The sequence below is a fragment of the Eschrichtius robustus genome, chromosome 10, assembly GCF_028021215.1.
Source record: "Eschrichtius robustus isolate mEscRob2 chromosome 10, mEscRob2.pri, whole genome shotgun sequence".
NCBI lineage: Eukaryota > Metazoa > Chordata > Mammalia > Artiodactyla > Eschrichtiidae > Eschrichtius > Eschrichtius robustus.
Genome location: NC_090833.1, coordinates 51,286,496 through 51,307,391, shown reverse-complemented (window position 1 = coordinate 51,307,391; position 20,896 = coordinate 51,286,496). Strand labels below are relative to the sequence as shown.

The window sequence follows — 20,896 nt, the reverse complement described above, 5'->3', positions numbered from 1 at the left end:
TGATAAATAGTTTAAGAGTAAATTAAATCATTACATAGAGTACTATATCCTTCTTAACTGCTAATTGATCTTGAGGAGGTGTTTCTTATTTATTTTTAATTTCTTAACATTTCTCTTGACATCTGTTATTTGTTTGCTACTTTAGACAAGTTGCTTTGGCGGATATCATCATCCTCAATAAAACAGACTTGGTTTCAGAAGAGGATTTAAGCAAATTAAGAACAACTATTAGGTACAAAATTAGAAATGTTTGTTAAGTACCTACAAATTCAAAATGTGCTGTATGGAATATTTTTACCATGACTATTGCCCTATAGAAATTTAAGGTTCAAGGTTGACTTGCTTCAAGTATCATTAGGGAATCACATATTTTGTCGTTGCCTAATTGACTGTTATGTAAATAGTGATATATAAAATTGTTCCCCATTGCTTACAGAATATACAGTTGAACCTTGAACAACACAGGGTTTGAACTGCCCAGGTCCACTTATACGTGGATTTTTTTCCAATAAACATAGTATCTGTGTTTTCATTTTACAGATCTTTAAGTTAACTAAGTATGAGGAAAAGTTTGTGTTCAATTAGAGATCATAAATATATGGAATTAAAAGAACTAGGGTTTGAGTCCTGATTCTGTTCAAACCCTTTCAGCTTCTTGCCCTTGGGTGAGTCATTTATCAATTCCTTTGTTTTTGAGGCAGAGATAGCAGTATGAGGATTTTCGAGGGTGAGGGGGCTTGGTGCCTCTAACCCCTAAGTTGTTCCGTGGTCAACTACAGTTCAAAGTTCATGGACTGATATTCAGGGTCTTCTGACTCCCTCCTCATTTTCCTGTCTTCTCTTTGACTCTTCTTTCCTTACATGAAGTGCCCTAACTTTACCCAGGATGGTTGACTTATTTTCTCATGGAGGTATCTTACCAAATCCTTTCTTTACTCTTAATGTATTCTCAACTCTCACTCTGTCAATCCTTGAATTCCTTCTTTTTCTCTATTTTTCTAAGCTATTTTAGCCATTCTCTGGAACTCATCCCTTTCTCCCACCTCTTTCTCCCTCCCTCCTGCGAAGTCTTCCCTGTCTCAGGTGGTTTCTCTTTTCCCTGAACCCTCATTGACTTTGGTCTTCCTTAACTGTCATCTAACCATGCCTGTTTTCCAGCTAGCTTTAATGTCTTCAGTGTCTGTGGCCAAGGCTGATCAACATAGGACAATATGAATGGTACTCAGATATGTGTTAAAAGATCCAACAGTCATTTGGACTTTTCAAATGAGGTTAGAGTTCAGGGACTTTTAATTATTTTGTAAGACCTAAACTAATAAAAGCCATCTACAGAGAAACGTTTGATAGCTTTTATTATTGGTCATCTTCAGTGTGTACAATATGCTGACATCAGATTTTGAGTTTGTCAGTGCCAGTTCATATAATATATGTTATGAATTGAATCAGTAAAGGTAAGGCTCATTAGGATTTTGGCTGCAGTGGTTAATGATTGCAGAAGAAGGAATTCATATTTTTCTTCTTATTTGGCTTATTTTAGTGGTAATATCCTCTTAGACTTTACTATAAAAAGCTGTAAGAATGTCTCCATGTGGAGGGTAGGTAGTGCTGTGTAGTATTGAATAATGTTTAAAATCATGGACTTTGGAATCTGCGTTTGGTTTGAGGCGTTGTTGGTAAGCTTCACACAGTGCCTGATACATAGTAAGTGCTCTGTTAGCTATTATTATCATTATTAGATTGTAGATTTTTTTCTTAGTTTACATAGTAATTTCCAGTTACAGTGAATAAAAAAATGAAAGAAATAGAAAGATGGTTGATATTTTTGAAAAGTCTAGAAAGATGAAAGTGGTGAATGGAGGTTATTTCTTTCACCCCTTTTGACACTGCTCTCCTAAATTTTGTTTCCCTTTTCAAAATCCTATGCATCATTGTGATTGTAGAACAGGGAACATAATCTATGTCACAAACATTTTTGGCATAGAAAGAGAAATTGTTACTACTGGGCATTTCTATCCCCATACTGACTATGTAAGCTGGATCTCTAACACGAGCAGTAGTGACATTAGCCAGCTTGTTGCCAGCCTGTACTGTATCGCAATACCAGAAAAGAATTTGACAAAGCACTTTGATAAATTACAGACCCTTTGGGCTTTTTACCCTCCATTGTACCTCAGACTTGCAACTTACTCAGAATTAGATTTGAAGAGTTGGAAGAAGATAAACATGTTTGAGAGGAAATAGCCTTCAGGTTATAGAGTACATTCAAAAGAGAAGATTAAGGGCTTCCCTGGTGGCGCAGTGGTTGAGAGTCTGCCTGCCAATGCAGGGGACACGGGTTCGAGCCCTGGTCTGGGAAGATCCCACATGCCGCGGAGCAACTCGGCCCGTGAGCCACAATTACTGAGCCTGTGCGTCTGGAGCCTGTGCTCCGCAACAAGAGAGGCCGCGATAATGAGAGGCCCGCGCACCGCGATGAAGAGTGGCCCCCGCTTGCGGCAACTAGAGAAAGCCCTCGCACAGAAACGAAGACCCAACACAGCCATAAATAAATAAAAAATTAAAAAAAAAAAAAAAAGAGAAGATTAAGAGTTTTGTGAATTAGTAGAGAGACTTGCCTCAGAATCATTGGGAAGCCTTACCCATGAGAACAAGCTTGAACAAATAGCACATATCTTCAGCAAGTAACCCTAAAGGCAGTGGAACTGATGATATAAATAGATGAGGTGTACAGTTTACTAAAAAGGATTTAATAAGTATTTTTGGCACCATACAAAGGGAGCCATATTTCATTATCTTTGTATCAGAAAGAGGCGGCCTGGCAGAGTAGGTAGAGATCCTAGCTAGAGAACTGAAGAGGTTATTCTATTAAAAAACTGGATGTGTGGCTGAATACTGAGGACAGGCTGGGGTCAAAGCCACTTGTAACTAGGTTTTTATATCTAGTGCATGTATAGCCATCTCCACAATGTGTGTTGAGGAAAATTAGGTGTCATTTAAAAGTTTATCTGCTCATTTTAAGAATATTAGAATTACTGGCTATTTATGAATCATTTTTTCTAAAGTGAAGGGTCTTTATATAAATCACAAAGTAGCCCCTAGTCTGTCAGTTGTGCAGTAGATTTTTGCATATCATGTTTTAATGCATAAGTGGAATGTACCTGATTTATGACTAGAAGGAAAAACTAAACTATAAAAAATTTAAGTTCGTTTTTTATTGTTTATTGTTCTCTAGCTCTAGGATATATTTGTATATGCTTACTTCATGTTTTAGAAATAATGTGATGGAATGGTTTTTTAAAAAGTTAACATTTACTTTTTTACTTTTCTCATTTTTATATTTATTTCAGATCAACAAATGGACTGGGAAAAATTTTAGAAACACAAAGATCAAGGTACTTTTAAAAGATGTTACTAATATTAACAATAAATAATTTTAGTTAATAAATATTAAGTAATTGATAACTATGTTTGATTCTAATATAAAGAAGATACATGTGCATTTAAAAAAAATTAGGCCCAAAAGGTTGTTTTGAATGCTCTTTATACATTAGTTTGGCATATTTAGTTAATATATGGTAACTGAGGTCTTGTAACTAAGACCTCAAAGCCATGATTACACTGTGTAACTGTGCTTTTGCTTTAATGAGGAAGAAAACATAGGATTTTAAACCACTCAAGGAAGTAATTAATATAGAAATCTGAAAAAATATGCTATTAGGAATCTTATCTTAATTTGAGATATTTAGATGGCTTTTTAACATTTTAAAAACTTTCTGAGCATTTAATAGTCGCAAAAATAATGTCATGTAAAAATACATGGAACCTTTACATTTAATTTCCTGTTGCATTCTTTTTAAATATTTTGATTTTGATTTCCTATAGGTTCTTCTCTCTTTTTAATTTTGTTCATACAGATATGCCTTACTTTATAAAATAGATGTGTTCTTAAAACATCTGTGAAATGAACTTTTGTAGATTGAACTCTATTTTGCATTGAGTGCTATCATGATTTCAGAAAATTTCTGTACAGAGGTATTTTTGTTAAGCTTATTTTTTAGCAAGAATGGCTTAGCAGCTGATAGACCCAGCAACATGCAGCTAGAAGCTCTGAGGCTCACAGCTGGCAGTCTAGTGCCACCCAGTTCTCAATTCAGAGATTCTGTCCTCAGAAGTACAGCAAAGGCCTTCGTTGAGTGGCTTGTCTGCCATGGTAGAGATTAGAGGTGCTGACAGACTACCATAAGTGTTAGGCAGTAACAGCAGCAGCTGCTTATATGCATGTGAACAGCTGGGGAATTAATTTGGCATGCATTCTCAGAAGCCACTCTGCTGGTAGAGGTAGCAGAAGAATGCCCTTAGTGTTAAGTCCTCTATAAGCATGTACCACATGTGCTCCCTTCATTTCAAATTCCAGTGTAGAAGGTCTGTGATAACCTAACTCATACCATGAGCCATTCCTCAGTATATGTCTTCTTCCTGTTGCGTTACCATTTTCTTTCTTCTTAAATTTTCAGCTTTTTACAAAATGACACACAGACAACCACATAATGCTTAATTAAGTTTTTAAAAATCATACCCATAAATAGCTGTGGTTTTGTTGTAATAGCATTTGTTCAGTTTGTATTTACAAATATTGTAAATCAGTTTTTTTGCCAGTACATCTGAGAATCTAGGAGCTTTCTGAAATAAAGAAAAAATTTTAATTTTCTTTCTTTCTTAAAAAAATTTTAATCTCTTAAGCATCTTGTGGTTGGCAAACGTTTACAATAGTAAAATGACAGTCATAAAACTGCTATAAATGTGTAGAAAAGGCTTACTTCGAGTATTTAAGTTAAGGAACAAGAATGGCATAGTATGGTCTCATTGGTGAGACTTAAGTTGATTTTGAGGCAAATGGAAGTTCTGATGGACTTCAGGAGTGGAAGATTAGAAGAAGTGCCATTCTTATCTTTTCAGACTTTTTTTTTAAATCTTGGAGATTAAGTGGACTGGATAGAGGAAAACCAAAGTCCAGTTGATCAATAATAAGTTAATCAATTCAACAGTTTACTGATCATTCTACTAGTTGCTAGGCATTTCATGGCATGTTGAGGATTTAAGCAATGTATAAGGTAAAAACTCTGCCTTTAAGATTAGTCATTTGGGGGAGACTAGAAAACAAGCAAAAATCAATATATTAAATATTATCAATATAACAGTAATGTTAAGTGCACAGGATCCTATAAGATCAGGAAGATAGAAGAACAACTATTCAACTCCTCTTGATGAAGAGTCAGAAAATTTTGACTGAGAAGGTTATCATTGACTTGAATCTTGAAGAATGAATAGGAGTTTTCCAGATGGACAAGAGTAGCAGTGGCTTTCTTGACATAAGGAGGATTTTGTATTCCAGAACCTGTGAATATTTTAGAATGGCTAGAACACGTTGTATTATGTTGAGGAGAGAAAAAGAGGTATGACTGTGGAGATGGAGAAATTACCACAAAGGGTCTTGAACACCATGACACGTGGTTTGGATTTTCTCCTGTAGGCAGCAAGGAATTAATGAAGGATTTTAAAAGCAGTATGACTCTTGGGAGATGGACTGAATGTGGTGCTATTCTCCAAGTTAGGAAATACAGGAAGGAGGGGCAACTTTGGGGTAGGGTAGTGATAGCAGTGGGTTTGGTAAAGGGGATTAGTTCCGTTTTGTAAACATTGAGTTTGAGATGCCACTAGGGAGGGCATTTGGAAATTTAGCTCTAGAGTTCAAGACTTACTATTGGATGGTATCAACAACTCGTAGGTTTGGGGTGGTCTGGTGGCCCCTGTTTCTGACAGTCACTGAACTTTGAAAAGACAACTATATCTCTGGAGTAGTAGCTGAACTCCCCTCCCCTGAGACAGCCAGAGCCCTCTTCCTTTTTCATTCTCTTGTCCTTGGTCTTAAGCTACTTAAAGCAGTCTTTAGGCATACGGATAATTGAAAGCTCCTCATAGAGAAGATTAGGTACTCCTGGCATGGATAGTTCAAGAAATTAGGAGAAAAGATGAGCTTTGGAACTTTTTTCCTTCCCCTCTGTTTGCTTCATTCTCCCATTCAGTTTTTACATGATGGTAATAGTCTATTTTTTCTGTGTTAATGTTTTGGAAAAGATCCGATGTTTTTATCTCTGAAGGGGGAAGTTAAATAAAATTTGATGCCATGGAAATTAGTTTTCTAGTTATATGCCTTGGATGAGTGAAGGAATTTATTTTTGATGGTGGTACTAAAGTCCATGGCAACTTTCATCTGGAACCTTAGACTTTTTCCTCTTTTATTCTCCATTGAGAATCTGGTGAAATACAGTGAGAGACTTTGATATTTTATTATTCTCTGTAGAATTTAACCTGTATAGGTCTTTTGCTGATCCTGTCTGTTTTGAAAATATCAAAAGAATCTGGGTACAAAGCAGAATTATTTCTAAATCTATGATATGTATTCTCAAGGACACTGTTGCAGTGAAAACTGTAGTGTATTTAGAAACTTGTGTTTCAAACTGACTTTTGGTATTCACACAGTTGACCTGAATTTTGATATTCACACAATTAGCATGTGTAAACTTTTTAAACTTTAAGCTATTTCCTAAGTTAAAGGTGATAAACTTGGTGGAAAACTTCATCCACTTGTCACCTGTCAGTATAAATATTTGCTCAACTGTGATGGTGTGAAATGAAATAGGTTTAATGTTAAGGCTTTGGTCTCTTATGTAAACTGATATTCAAAAATTTCTTCATGGAACATTTACTTCTTTGCTTGATTATTTTCCTAATTCTGTTCATCTAGAATGTCCAGAATTTGAAATGTTACAGTCTGTTAACATAGAACTCTGGAGTATTCTTCTTTTAATAAGATGGGAATTTGTCTGCCCTGTGCAGGGAGAAGTGTTCACAATCTAACAGTATTGTTGCCACAAGTATGAACATATGGCAGACTGTTGAGAATGAACAAAGCAGACACAGCTGGTCAGCCCTAAGTTAAAGGGGATGGCTTTTACATGTTTTTGTATTTGAAAAAGTTTTGAATTTGCAAAGTTTTGTTTTCCTTGTGAGAAAATTTAATAAATGTTTGGCAAATCCCTGGAGTCTGATTTTGAGACTTAGTTATAGTTGTCATTTTCTTCAAACATTCCTTCATTATAACTTTGATTATGGAGAAGTCACTGTCCTTTACTGTTTCATAGGCTGACGTAAAATTTGGAACTCAATCACTGGTCTTTATAAATTTACTTTTATGTATTTAGACCAAACCTAATGCTAATTGTGATATAATCTCTTCTGATTTTAATCTCTGCTTTCCTAATAAATAAGGCTTAATTACCACCAAATAATTATAATAGAAATAATGTTTATTCAGACAGAGCACTAACTGGGAAGTTTCAGTCTATATGCAACCCCATCTGAAGGAAATGAAATCAAACCACATTCTTTAGATGTAGGTAAGGGTCCTAGAGTGAATATTTATACATTGATTGTTTGACTCCTCATATTCTTATGATACTACCTGTTGTATCATGAAAGCAGGGAGGTGGAGTAAAAGAAATACAGAAATTCCAGAGATAATGTACATGTACTACTGTGTTATTTCCATTTGTTCAATTTCCCTCATTTCATCTTTTGAGTAATAAACTGCTGCTTTTGAAAAGTTCCAGTTCTTTAACTGATTTTTTTTTTTTGTTATAAATATATAGTTTGAAAAGCTCAAATTTTCAGGAATGAAAAGATAATTGAAGGCTAAAACAAACCAAAAAAACCACTACAATTTATTGAAGCAATAACCAAGTAATTTTCTGCCTTGGTCTTAAACCATTTATTCAATTTTTAAATTTTTACGTATAAATTCCATAAAAATTTTTTTATAACAGCTTTTTGTTCCTTGCCTGTAATTTTATTTTTCCCAAAATAGTATATACTGATTAACATTTATGTCTACATTTCTAGCAGAATAGAGATTTTTTTTTCTTGATTAATTGAATATATTTTACAGAAATTAATGCTTCACAATGGTTTTCTTCCTTTTAGAGTTGATCTCTCAAGTATATTAGATCTTCATGCCTTTGACAGTCTCTCTGGAATAAGGTATGTTTCCTGTATTTTGGTCACTTTTATTATAGTGTACTTTTTATTCCACAGTTATAGGAGTTACAGGAATGATTTACACAGGTGCACATTTGATTTATGCTTCCTGTCATTTCTTTGGGATACAAGACCATTCCTAATGATTACATTCTTGAAAGTTTTGCTAAATGTATGTTTGGAAATCACATGTATTCTCCTACAGAAATTATAGTGTAAATGGTAGTTAACTTTAGAAACTTATTGTTAACATTTCTTTACCAACCACTATGTGTAATTCTTTCCATGAGAAAATGCATGAAATACATAGAAAATTTTAGTTTGGCATGTTCCCACAGATACTCCTTTTCCCATAGTGATGGATCAGTTTCCTGCCTCTTTCCCCAGAGAGAATCCTTTTGATAGGGAAAGAAGAACAAATTGTTTTTCCCTGGACATCGATATCTTTTTTTTTTTTAAATCAGCCTTACCCATTTTTAAGTGTGCAGTTCAGTAGTGTTAAGTATATTCACATTGTTTGCAGTGGATCTACAGAACTTTTCTCATCTTTCAAAACTGAAACTCTATACCAATCAGATGACAGCTCCTGGTGTTCCCCTCCCTGCAGCCCCTGGTAACCACCATTCTGTTATCTGTTTCTAAGAATTTGATTACTTTAGATACCTCAAATAAGTGAAATCATACAGTATTTGTCTTATTGTGACTGGCTTATTTCACATAGTTCTCAAGTTTCATCCATTTTGTAACATGTGACAACATTGTCTTCCTTTTTAAAGGCTAAATAATATTCCATTTTATGTATATACCATTTTTTCTTTATCCATTTATTCACTGATGGACATTTAGGTTGCTTCTTCCTCTTGGCTATTGTGAATAATTCTGCTATGAACATGGGTTGGGTGTGCAAATCTCTCTTCAAGATCCTGCTTTAAATTCTTTTGGATATATGCCCAGAAGTGAGATTGCTGGATCATATGGTAATTCTGTTTTTAATATTTTGAGGAATCACCATATTGTTTTCCATAGCAGCTGCACCATTTTACATTCCCACAAACAGTGCACAAGTGTTCCAGTTTTTCCACATCCTTGCCAACACTTGTTATTTTCTGTTGTTTTTGGTAGTAGCTGTCCCAAGGGATGTGAGGTGATAGCTCACTGTGGTTTTGATTTGCATTTCTCTAACAATTAGATATTGTGCATCTTTTCATTTACTTGTTGGCCATTTGTATATTATCTTTGGAAAAATGTCTGTTCAAGTACTTTCCCCATATTTTAGTTGGATTATTTGTTTTTTGTTGTTGTTGTGGCTGAATTGTAGGTGTTCTTAAATAATCTAGGTATTAACCCCTCATCAGATACATGATTTGCAAATATTTTCTCCCATTTCCTCTGAAGTAAGATGAGTCATAACACCCTTATGTGAAAGGTAACCTCTCTACACCCAGAGGAAAAGAGCATCCTATCTCTGAAGACAAAGGGAGACACAAGAGGAATCTGAAGGCATAGGCCTCTCTGAGTTTCCCCTAGTTTACTACACTTGGCTCATCCTCTGTCCTATCATATCTTTCTGTGGCTTTTCACTCTTCATCAAACCTAGCACAAAAACACTCAGGTTTAACCATTTCTTCAGGTCTTCATTTCCCTATGAAGGTTCCTTTGTCAAATAAAACCTTTATTAAATAAATGTATATGCTTTTCTCTTGTTAATCTTCCTCAGTCTAATTTTCAGACCCAGCCAGGGACTTAAGAGGTAGAGGAAAACTTTTTCCTTCCCTGTGGAAGTTGTAGGCAGTCATTGTCCAACATTAAAAATTGAACACAGGGAAAGAACATAGAATTTTTCAAACATTTTCTAAGGTAATTTCATTCCACACTTACTGCGTTAGTGACACTTAAAGAAGCAGCTGTTTAAGGTGAAGCCTTGTTCTGGATACGCCTCTGCATAACTTTTCTTTGTGCTTAGATGCTCAACAAGAGAATCCTTTCCTGAGCAACCAGCTGGGAAGGATTTAATTTGACACTTTCCCTATTAAGACCCCCCAAGGAGACTCATTCCCTCCAACAGTTCCTACAAGCCTTTTCTCTTTCCTAAACTTGCTGTTACTAATTTACCCCTCACTGTTCTTCAAGGCAAAACATCTGCAAGGTTTTAAGTCCTTTTCCTCCTCCCGACCTACCCCCAGCAGTCTCTAAAGGTATGCTGCAGTCGTTATGGTTATAATTTATGGCATATTGATCTTTTGCTCTTTCCATATCAGAACAATGCATTTTTAGGATTCTGACCTTTTGTTTTCTCTCAACTACTGGTAACTGACTGTATAGAAGGCTTACATTTATGGATACTGTTTTTTTTTTTTTAAGCAGATATATTCAAGGGAAAACATTGATAAAGGAAAAATTTACCCTTCTAATTTTCTTTAGGTTCCAGCATTATTTTCATCTGAGGAAGCATGTGGAGAGTTGATGAAATTTTGAGCAATTGTAAAATGCTTACGTGTATTTTCCTAGGCCTGTATTAGATCTTTTGGAAATAAAAAAGAAATTTATTTAACATATTTAACCACACCAAATAGTGTTGCTAAAGGTTAGTTTTTATCTCTGTTATGTGTATATGTATGTATGTAAATGTATATACATTTTTAAGAAAAGTTTTTAAACAGTCTGCCAGTGTTTGTCTATTAGAATATGTAAACAGCATGTAAAATTGGAGCTGTGTAATAGATTCAGTTGTGGAAAGTCTCTCCCTTGTTTAGCTTTGTATCTCTCAGTAATATATAAGGTTAAATCAGAAGTGTATTGACCTCTGAATTTATAATCAGTTATTCTTAGTTTGCAGAGAAAACTTCAAAATGTGCCAACAACACAACCTCACCTTGATCAGGTAAAAAAATCTTTAAAAAATGTTTTTAAAGTATCTCTTTAACTAAATTGTTCTGTTTAGGATTGTTTTATTAGAATTCTTTTTTATAAAGCATTTTTGAACTATTTTGATAGTTTTCAGAATTTAAATGCTTTTGAGGTATCTAATCTAGTTTCTTAATACGTAAAAGGAGTTCATCAAACCAGAGTTATTTAGAATCTTAGAAAATCATGCTTTTTAGCTTCTCCGTTCCACAGGTAGGTCAGTCAACATATTTTGATTAGTTCTTCTGAAGGGAATTACTATATAAAAGCAGCCTGGGGGTTCTTTATGCAGCCTATTTTTAACTATGTTTAACTAACTGATTAAGGAAAAGTCTAGTACAGGCATCCATGGCTAATTTAAATAAAAATTGACTTTGGTTTCACCTTCAGATAGCACTGTAAATTTGATCTCCTTAAGGTGTTTTTCATGCTCTAAAACCATAATTCCTGAGGTAAATATTGAAGATGCTAGGAACAAAGAAAGTATATTTTCACTGTAACCATCTTTCTTTTAAGCAAGTTGTGGATGGTGGAGCTTAAGGGTAACTTCTTAAAACACAGTGAAAAAGGGGCATATGAATGAGCAGTGTGCCTGGCATTCTCTCCTTTATCTTGAGACTGTTACTTATTTTTTGAGTCATTAATTGTAATAGGGCCAAGATAATAGCATACTTGTTCATTTGTCTTCATTTTGGCTCATATTTATGGAAACTATACTACCATGTTTGTAGCATTTTTCTCTGAGAAACTTTTAATAGAATATTCATCTTCATTTATCTATTTTATTGAAGTGTAATTGACCTACAGTGTTATTACAGAATAAGATATTACTAGTTTTAGGTGTACAATGTAATGATTCAGTATTTTTATACATTACAAAATGATCACCATGGTAAGTCTAGTTACCATCTGTCACCATACAAAGTTGCTTCACTATTATTGACTATATTCCCTCTGCTGTACATTACATCCCAGTGACTTATTTATTTTACAATTTGGAAGTTTGTATCTCTTAGTCTCCTTCACCTGTTTTGCCTATCCCCCTGCCCCTTCCCTTTGGCAGCTACCAGTTTGTTCTCTGTTATCTATGAGTCTGTTTCTGTTTTGCTATGTATGCTTGTTTGTTTTGCTTTTTAGTTTCTACATATAAGTGAAATCATAAGATATTTGTCTTTCTCTGTGTGATTTATTTTACTTAGCATAATACTTCTAGGCCCATCCATACTGTCACAAATGGCAAGATTTCAGTCTTTTTATGGCTGAGTAATAGTCCATTGTGTGTATACATACACACACACACATACACACACACACAACACGTACCACATCTTCTTTATGCATTCATCAATCGGTGAACACTTAGGTTGTTTCCATATCTTGGCTATTGTAAATACATAATGCTTCAATGAACATTGAGGGGACATATATATTTTCAAATTAGTGTTTTCATTTTCTTTGGATAAATACCCAGAAGTGGAATTGTTGGATTGTATGGTAGTCCTATTTTTAATTTTTGAGGAAGCTTCATTATTGTTTTCCATAGTGGCTATACCAATTTTCATTCCTACCAACAGTGCGTGAGAGTTCCCTTTTCTCTACATCTCCACCAACACTTATTATTTGTTGTCTTTTTGAGAATAGCCATTTTGACAGGTGTGAGGTCATATCTCATTGTGGTTGATTTGCTTTTCCCTGATGCTTTGTGATATTGAGCATCTTTTCATGTGTCTGTTGGCCATCTGTATGTCTTGGAAAAATGTCTGTTCATATCTTCTGCCCATTTTTTAATCAGATTGTTTGGGTGTTTTGTGATACTGAATTGTGTGATTTCATTGTATATTTTGGATATTAATCATGTATTAGACAAATCAGTTGCAAATATCTTCTCCCATTCAGTAGGTTGCCTTTTCATTTTACTGATGGTTTCGTTTGCTGTGCAAAAACTTTTTGGTTTGATGTAGTCACAGTAGTTTATTTTTGCTTTAGTTGCTCTTATCTGAGGAAACAGATCCAAGAAAATATTGCTAAGACCTATGTCAGAGTGTAGTGCTTCTGTTTTCTTCTAGGAGTTTTTTGGTTTCAGTTCTTACATATAAGTCTTTAATCCATTTCAAGTGTATTTTTTATACGGTTTAAGAAAGTGGTCTAGTTTCATTCTTTTCCATGTAGCTGTCCTGTTTTCCTAGTACCATTTACTGAAGAGACTGTCTTTTCCTCATTGTATATTCTTGCCTCCTTTGTCGTAGATTAATTGACCACATGAGTGTGGGTTTATTTCTGGTCTCTGTATCCTATTTCAATGATCTGTGTGTCTGTTTATGTGCCAGTACCATACGGTTTAGGTTACTATAGCTTTATAGTGTAGTTTGAAATCAAGGAGTGTGATACCTCCATCTTTGTTCTTTCTCAAGATTGCTTTGGCTTTTTGGGTCTTTTCTGGTTCTATACAAATTTTAGGATCATTTGTTCCAGTTTTGTAAAAAAATGCCAAGGGTATTTTGATAGGGATTGCATTGAATCTGTAGATTGCTTTGGGTGGTATGGACATTTTAACAATATTAATTCTTGTAATCTGTGAGCACAGTATATCTTACTTATCTTTCAAATGAGTGAATGAGAGAAGTTACAAGTCCCTAGAGGTAGAATTTTTAGAAAAATTCTTTATGATACTCAGTATTAGTCATAAAGAAGAAGTTGAAGCACATCACATTCTTCTAGGTGAAGGACATCATACTAGGAGTCATAAGGAGTAGAAGGTGAAGAATATGTAGTATTTACTTTCAAGAACCTTTATCATGGCCATTATCTATACCCACAGTATCTTGAATGTACCCCTGTCGTGGCATTTATAATGTCTTGTAGTTTGGGTTGAAGTGCTTTTCCCTTACGGTAGTCTATAAATTCCTAAATATACATTCCTCATTGCTTAGCACAGGATGTGGTATATGGTGGGTGCTCAGTGAAGAATGAAAAGCTGTGACTCTCAAATGGAGATGTAGGTCAGAATCACTTGTGGGCTTTTAAAAAATATTGGACATTCAGTGGTCCCCATCTCTCACATCTCCAGGAGTAGACCTTGGGTATGTGCAAATTAATGTGTATGTATATTTTTATCATTTTATTATGGAAATTTTCAAAGATATACAAAAGTAGAGAGAATATTAAAATGAATCAATCCCCTGTGCAGATGACCCAGTTGCAATGGCTTTTACCATTTTGCCGATTTTATTTTACCCATCTTCCTAACATTTCTTTTGCTGGAGTGTTTTAAAAAAAATTTTAATAGAAAATTTCAAGCATAAATAAAAGTGGAATAGTATAATGAACCTGCAAATACCCGTCACCTTTGCTGGTATGTATTAAAGCAAATCCCAGACATTACGTTATTTCACCAGTAAATAGGGCATGTCTATTTTTTTAAAAAAAGCTCTGCAGGAGATTCTGATGCACTTTCCTGCTTTAGATGTATAAACATAGGGCAGAGTATAATATAATATTGCAGACCAAGGACTATGGGTTTCAGAAGCATGAACAGTCTCGTTTGGTTTAGTGGATCTGAAGCTTCATGAAAGATAGTTTTTTCTTTTTTCTTTTTTTTTTTAACATACAGTAAAGCATACAGGTTTTTAGAGTACAAGTCAATGTATCTTTACTTACATTTGTGCCTATATAGCTGTCCATATGTACACATGAACACATATCTCTGTAATTCTCACTCAGATCAAGATAAAGATTTCCAAAACGGTTAAGAGAGTTCCCTTGTGTCCCTTCCCAGTTGGTAACCCTTCTTCTTCCAAAGATGTAACTGCTATTCTGATTTATATGCCAAAAAGTAGCCTTAAACTAGGAGGTTTTTTGTTTTTTGTATTTTTTTAGACTGGAAGAAATAAGGGAAAGAGCAACCCAGATCTTTAAAAGTGGGAAAGTGACAGTGCTCTAGAAGAGCAGTATTCTAGTGCAGAAGTCCTGATGGATGCTCGGTATTGGAATCCTGACCTAAGGTATTAGGCTTTGATTTGCCAGACAAAGAGAACTCATGCTCTGCTATTGGACAGTGTCCGGTGAGCTGGATTGGAGTGTGGAGTCAGGAGACCAAGCAGGAAGATATTGCAGAAGTCCAGATACCCTGTGATGAGGGCCTGATCCATGCTGGTTACAGTGAGAATGGAAATGGTATAAAATGAGCACAGGTAGGCTTGCATGAATAGCCTTAGTAACTGATGGTGAGCAGTAAGGAGAGAGAGAAGTGATGGGAAACAAGCCTAGATTGACAAGAGGAACCTAGAAATAGGGAAATTTAGAAGGCAAACTGATTTGGATGAAAACACCAAATATTTAGCTATGTACCTGATGGCAGGAGATCACAGCAGAGGTGATACAAGGAAAGAGGAGCAGAGGAGTGGAGTGTGGAGACAGAGGTTTCGTGTTTAAGCATGATAGTGGGCTTAGTTTTCCAGATGAAAAAATATATAGAAATTATTGCATATTAGTTATTGTTTGCAAAAGAGTAGAAAACTGAGGGAAATAACCTGGTAGGTTAAAGAAAAAACAGACCAAACTACAAAAATTTGGGAGTTACTCCTAAATTTTATTTTAGGGGCAGTACCTTATTTTGCTTCAGTTTTCTGAATTATTGCCTCAGGTTTCTGCTTCTTTCTGTGTCTGGGGAAAGGAGAGTTAATTTTAGGTTGAAAATAAAAATTTTAGGTTCAAAGAGAAGTCTGAAATGGGTATTACCTAGGACATATTATGTATGTCATTACAGTTTTATCACTGAGTGATGTTTAATGCACTTCTCTATTTTTCATGGATTTCTTGGTCATCCTGATAAAGAGGACCTGGGTTTGGAAGGTGGTAAGGTAGATGAGAAAACCCAGGTGGCATTCTATGTATACTTATTAGTAGAGCCAGTTGTGAACTATGCGTTGTGACCCTTATCTTCTGCACTGGGCATTTATGGATTTCATCTTCTTTAGGGTTTGTCTAATATGAGAAGAGTTTATTGGTACAGAAAAACATCTAGTTCTAAAAGTATCTCTCCCTCCTTGAGCCCCATGATGCATTGTCTTAATTTTTTAAACCATTTTTAAAATTTCACATTGGAGTTAATTGTACCCCTTAGAGATATTGTCATATCTCTAACTTGGCAAAAGCAAAAATCATTCCTGATACAAAATTCTTTAAGCTAAGAATAAGACAATATTGAGTCCTATACTGAGACATTCCCAACATTAAAAGCCAAGTTATCCAACTTGAATAAAATACATTTTAAGCACTTTTGAAAGTTGAATTACTACTGTCTTTTGAAACTGACAAGTTATGTTTCATTTGGCAACCTTTTGCTGTATATTTTGATATGCTATATGACTTGCTATACATTTTGTATGGATTTTTAAGTATTATTTGTTAAGATATGTGGTTCTAGACAGTTATGCAAAGCTGTGCATTAGTGTGTTCGTCCTGCCTGTTTTAAAGCTTGGTTTCAGCATGTTGTTATCCAAGGTGGTGTTTGTGCTTTTATTGTGTTATGCTTAGCCCTTGTGTATTTTTATCATTAATTTTGAAATTTTGGGTTACTGTGGCAAACGGAGGTTTGGATTTTAATTATGTGCTCAGCTAGAGGAAATCTTAAGCTTCTGATTCCTTAGAGTGGACAGTGAGAGGTTTATCAAGATCAGGAGGAAAATAAATCTCAGAGTTAACATTCTATAAATGTTGATGTCAACCTTCTAAAACCAAAGATGACATTATATTATCATTCTCATCTCTAGGAACTCTTCTTCCCTTGGTACATGTTTGGTCAGAGATAAACTGAATCTTTTAATTTATATTTATTTTTCCCAGAAAATGTTTGCATTTGAGTTTTATTCCTTGCACTGGGTAGTTTATTTTTTCTGAGCCTCATCTTCCCCAATTTATAAAATGGAAATAATTCTCTTAATCCACAGGATTGTTGTCATGGGTAAATGAAAAGATGAAATAAAGTGACCCAGGCAAAAGTACCTCGTTCATTACATAGTTGATACGCTCTCTATATTACCCTCCCTCTTAGTGCTGAGAATCTTGTAAAGAATGAATTAAATAATGAGTATCCTTTCATAAGAGTTTCTCTGTGTAAATACTAAGCCATTGACTAACTCTGCAGAATATAGAACATGAAGTTGCTGATACCAAAAATCAGCAAATATAGTGAAAAAGATATACCTAATATAGTTGTTAAGGCAACACAAATGTCCATGAATGTTTCCTTACTTTTCATCTTAAAACTTGTGATTTAAAAAATATTTTGACATAACTATAAAAAAATCATTATTGACTATCTCTTGATTTACAGAGTATTGTTACAGTCACATTCGAAGTACCAGGAAATGCAAAGGAAGAAAGTCTAAATGTCTATATTCAGGTGAATGCAATTTTAACTGATTAATGATTTATCAGTTGTTTTGCTATGTAGTTGTTCCTATGAGCAGTGGTTGATCTTATTAAAATATGTCACTTGATACAGAATCTCCTGTGGGAAAAGAATGTGAGAAACAGGGATGACGACTGCATGGAGGTCATACGACTAAAGGTGCAGTACATAGCTTACAGTTTTATACTTTTGGACAAAGTCCCTTTCTTTGCTGTTACACAAAACCATATTTAGTCTTAAACGCAAGGACTAGTTTTAGTCCAAATAACCTTTGTCTGTTTTCGTTTTTCCTTATTTCCATTTCTGAAAAGAAGCTTTGGAAGTCATTGCATAAAGCATGATTTATTTGCACAGCTTCATTGAGTGTTGCAGCTAAAACAACCTGTGTGCTTTGAAACGTTACCCCCTGCTCTCTACTGCCAGGTGCTCTGAGCAGTTATCTGGCTAATGAGCTTGACTTGTTAAAACTCTCCTCCCCTTGGCACACAGCTTGGTCAGTCAGAGAAAACTGAAAGTTTTCTTGTGTTGATTTTTCTGAGAGCTTCTTTAACAGAGGAGTAATATTAGAAATCTTGCTGCAGCTGAACCTTATGTTTCTTGATGAATTTAGCAGACACTAAACATTTGTTATACTGTGAGACAGAGTTACAAAGGACTAGAAGAATTCTTGCTCTGTGTTTGGAAATCCATTCATATTACTTGATATTTGGGTATTATGTCACAAAAGGTGTTTTTTCCAGGGAGCGGTGGGTTCTAGGCTGTGTGCTTAACCAATCAACAGTCATTTGAGTGTCTACTCCTGTGTTTCCAGAAGTGTGCGTAAGGTTTTATTATTACTGTTTATTATCATTACTGTTAGTAGCTAGATTCTCTGGCTAGCAGCCGACTTCCTAGGGTCACTAGAATGACCGGGAAACTATTTTGGTTTAGATTTCTTCACTCCCTGTGCTGGTTCCACCTGGGATTGGCGCTGCAGAGCAGCACAGCTGAATCCTAGTCTATTCCCCAGTCGTTCCCCCGCAGAGGAACTAAGCCAGATCCTGCTGCTTCTTTATGACTGTGTCCCCATCTACATTCTGTGATCCTAATTGGAAGATCATATTTCATTCTGTAACTGCTTTTATCCCCTAGTACTGAATGGGGGGTGGTTACCTAGAAAAGCAACCATTTGGGCGTTTATACTAATGCAGCAACGAGACCTCTGTATAGAGTTCAGTGGCTCATCTCACACCATCCCAGTCTGGATTTTGTCCTTCGTGTATGACAGTTGTTCTGCAGCTGTCCTCCTTGATTCTTCTTTTGGCCTTCCTCTCATCACAGCAACGCTGGGACATCTGAGGCACCACAGCCTTTCTCTTCATAGACTTCCTTCTCTTTGCTGTTACAAAGTATTATACTAGTCTGAAAATAATCAACATGTTTAAACTGTTAACTCTAATAACAGCTGACACTTCAAAGTCTTTATACAAGTATAAAATTGATGCTTAGGTAATTCTCTCCATGGAGTTTGTTGTTACATATTAAAACTCAGATTTGAAAAGCAGAAAACAAAACTCTGCACAAGAAAAGAAAACTGGAGGAACATGTACCCCAAATACATGAATACATCAAAAATTATGTGGTGGGAATGACAGTGGTTTGTCTCTTACTATTTTTCAATATATATATTATTTTTATAATAAATATGTATAACAAACATTATTTCAGAGAAATTATTTCATCCCCATAGGCCAGTTCATCAGATAACTTGTTCCTCATTTCTGCAAATCAATTTTAAATGAATTTTATTCAGATAAATATAATAGTTTTTCTTTTCCTTTATTTCATCATTATCTACTCCATTTATTACAACCCATTCAAAAACAGATTATCACCAAAATCCTTTAACTTCTCAAATTTTCCCACTAAAACTGTAAAACAAGTATAAAATCCTTAAAAGTAGAATAACTGGTAGAATTTGAGATATAACATGTTTTATCATTTGGTTGTTTCAGTTTTCATTGTGGTAATACTGAACAAACATCCTAATTACGTATATTAATTTTATCATTAGAAATAGGGATTGTTTTAAAAAAAATGTGTGCAGAAGCCTTTTTTAAAAATTGGAGGATTTAGGAAAGCCTTTAATGCACAAATAACTGGAATTAAGTAATTTTAACAGCATCTCCTTTATGAGTTTGTATTTTAAAAAGAAATGGCAATGATTAATCCATTAACATTGATGATTGATTTCTGCTTTTATATTCAAACTGTGGCTGATTGCTCATTCTCCTCTGAGCAGGGGCTGGTGTCGCTCAAAGACAAACCACAACAAGTGATTGTCCAGGGTGTCCATGAGCTGTATGATCTGGAGGAGACATCAGTGAGCTGGGAAGACGACAGTAAGAGAACAAATCGATTGGTCCTTATTGGTAAGTGACAAACAGTTAACTTTTTTTTAAATTGAAGTATAGTTGATTTACAATGTTGTGTTATTTTCAGGTGTACAGCAAAGTGATTTAATTATACACACATATATATCTGTTTTTTTCAGATTCTTTTTCCTTATAGACAGTTAAATTTCTAAAGCAAAAAAGAGAGAGAGAGAGAAAGGGATATAATGTGCTACGTAAGTAGTACTAACCAGTCTGTAAATCTGATTGGTTAATCTGGATAAGCTTGTGGTTAATGTATTTGTCTTAATTATGAGATAACATCATAAGAACTTGTTAAGCCTTTTACTCTTCTTCAAATAATTTTAGAAAAGTGATTAATCCAACTGCCAACTTGGTTCTAAGGGACTTAATTAGAAAGTTAAGGAAAGAATCACTAATTACTATTGTTTTTATAAATTTCTGAAGATCATGAAGCATTTAATGATCTGGACTTAATAGGTAAACTGTGTCATTTTAATAAGCATCATATACTTATACCATATTTTGTTCTGTTTGCAGGCAGGAATTTAGATAAGGATATTCTTAAACAACTATTTATAGCTACTGTGACTGAGACAGAAAAGCAATGGACAACACGTTTCAAAGAAGATCAAGTTTGTCCATAACACTAGAAGCATCACCAAAAGGATTGGATGATGAAATTGGGACTAAGTTTCCTATTGGATGTATTTCAAGCATCTATTCTTTGCATTACTTCTCTTATGAATTCCAATGTAAACTTTAAAATAGTATTTATTTTATAGAATACATACAATATAGTAAATCAGTATTATAAAACATTTGATATTCATACAATAAAATACACTGTCCTCTGACTTTTTTTTGTGGACAGATGATTCATAAACATATCTTTCAGAATTGGCTTTGGAGTTTACATATGCCGAATTTCTCACCCATGGAAGTTATAATAATAATAATGGGAAAACTTACTTCAACATTGTCATTTTCGCTTAGAACTTCAGCTGATTGCGTGGATGTACTTTTATTGTTAATAACAAAAATTTTTAAAAACAATGTCACCATTTTTATTAAAGGAAATAAAGGGTTTACA

The 20,896-nt window shown here is 34.6% G+C and overlaps 1 protein-coding gene across 1 annotated transcript in view; it reads left to right on the top strand.

The window, feature by feature from the left end:
- LOC137770052 (zinc-regulated GTPase metalloprotein activator 1A) overlaps positions 1-20,660 on the top strand; it is a 42,034-nt gene extending 21,374 nt beyond the window's left edge. The window contains exons 8-15 of the mRNA XM_068552424.1: positions 146-232; positions 3,348-3,392; positions 8,041-8,097; positions 10,924-10,975; positions 17,333-17,401; positions 17,504-17,569; positions 19,692-19,821; positions 20,344-20,660. Coding sequence (XP_068408525.1) covers positions 146-232; positions 3,348-3,392; positions 8,041-8,097; positions 10,924-10,975; positions 17,333-17,401; positions 17,504-17,569; positions 19,692-19,821; positions 20,344-20,450 — 613 coding nt within the window. The 3' untranslated portion in view covers positions 20,451-20,660. The remainder of the gene's footprint in view (positions 1-145; positions 233-3,347; positions 3,393-8,040; positions 8,098-10,923; positions 10,976-17,332; positions 17,402-17,503; positions 17,570-19,691; positions 19,822-20,343) is intronic.
- The last annotated feature ends 236 nt before the right edge of the window (positions 20,661-20,896 follow it).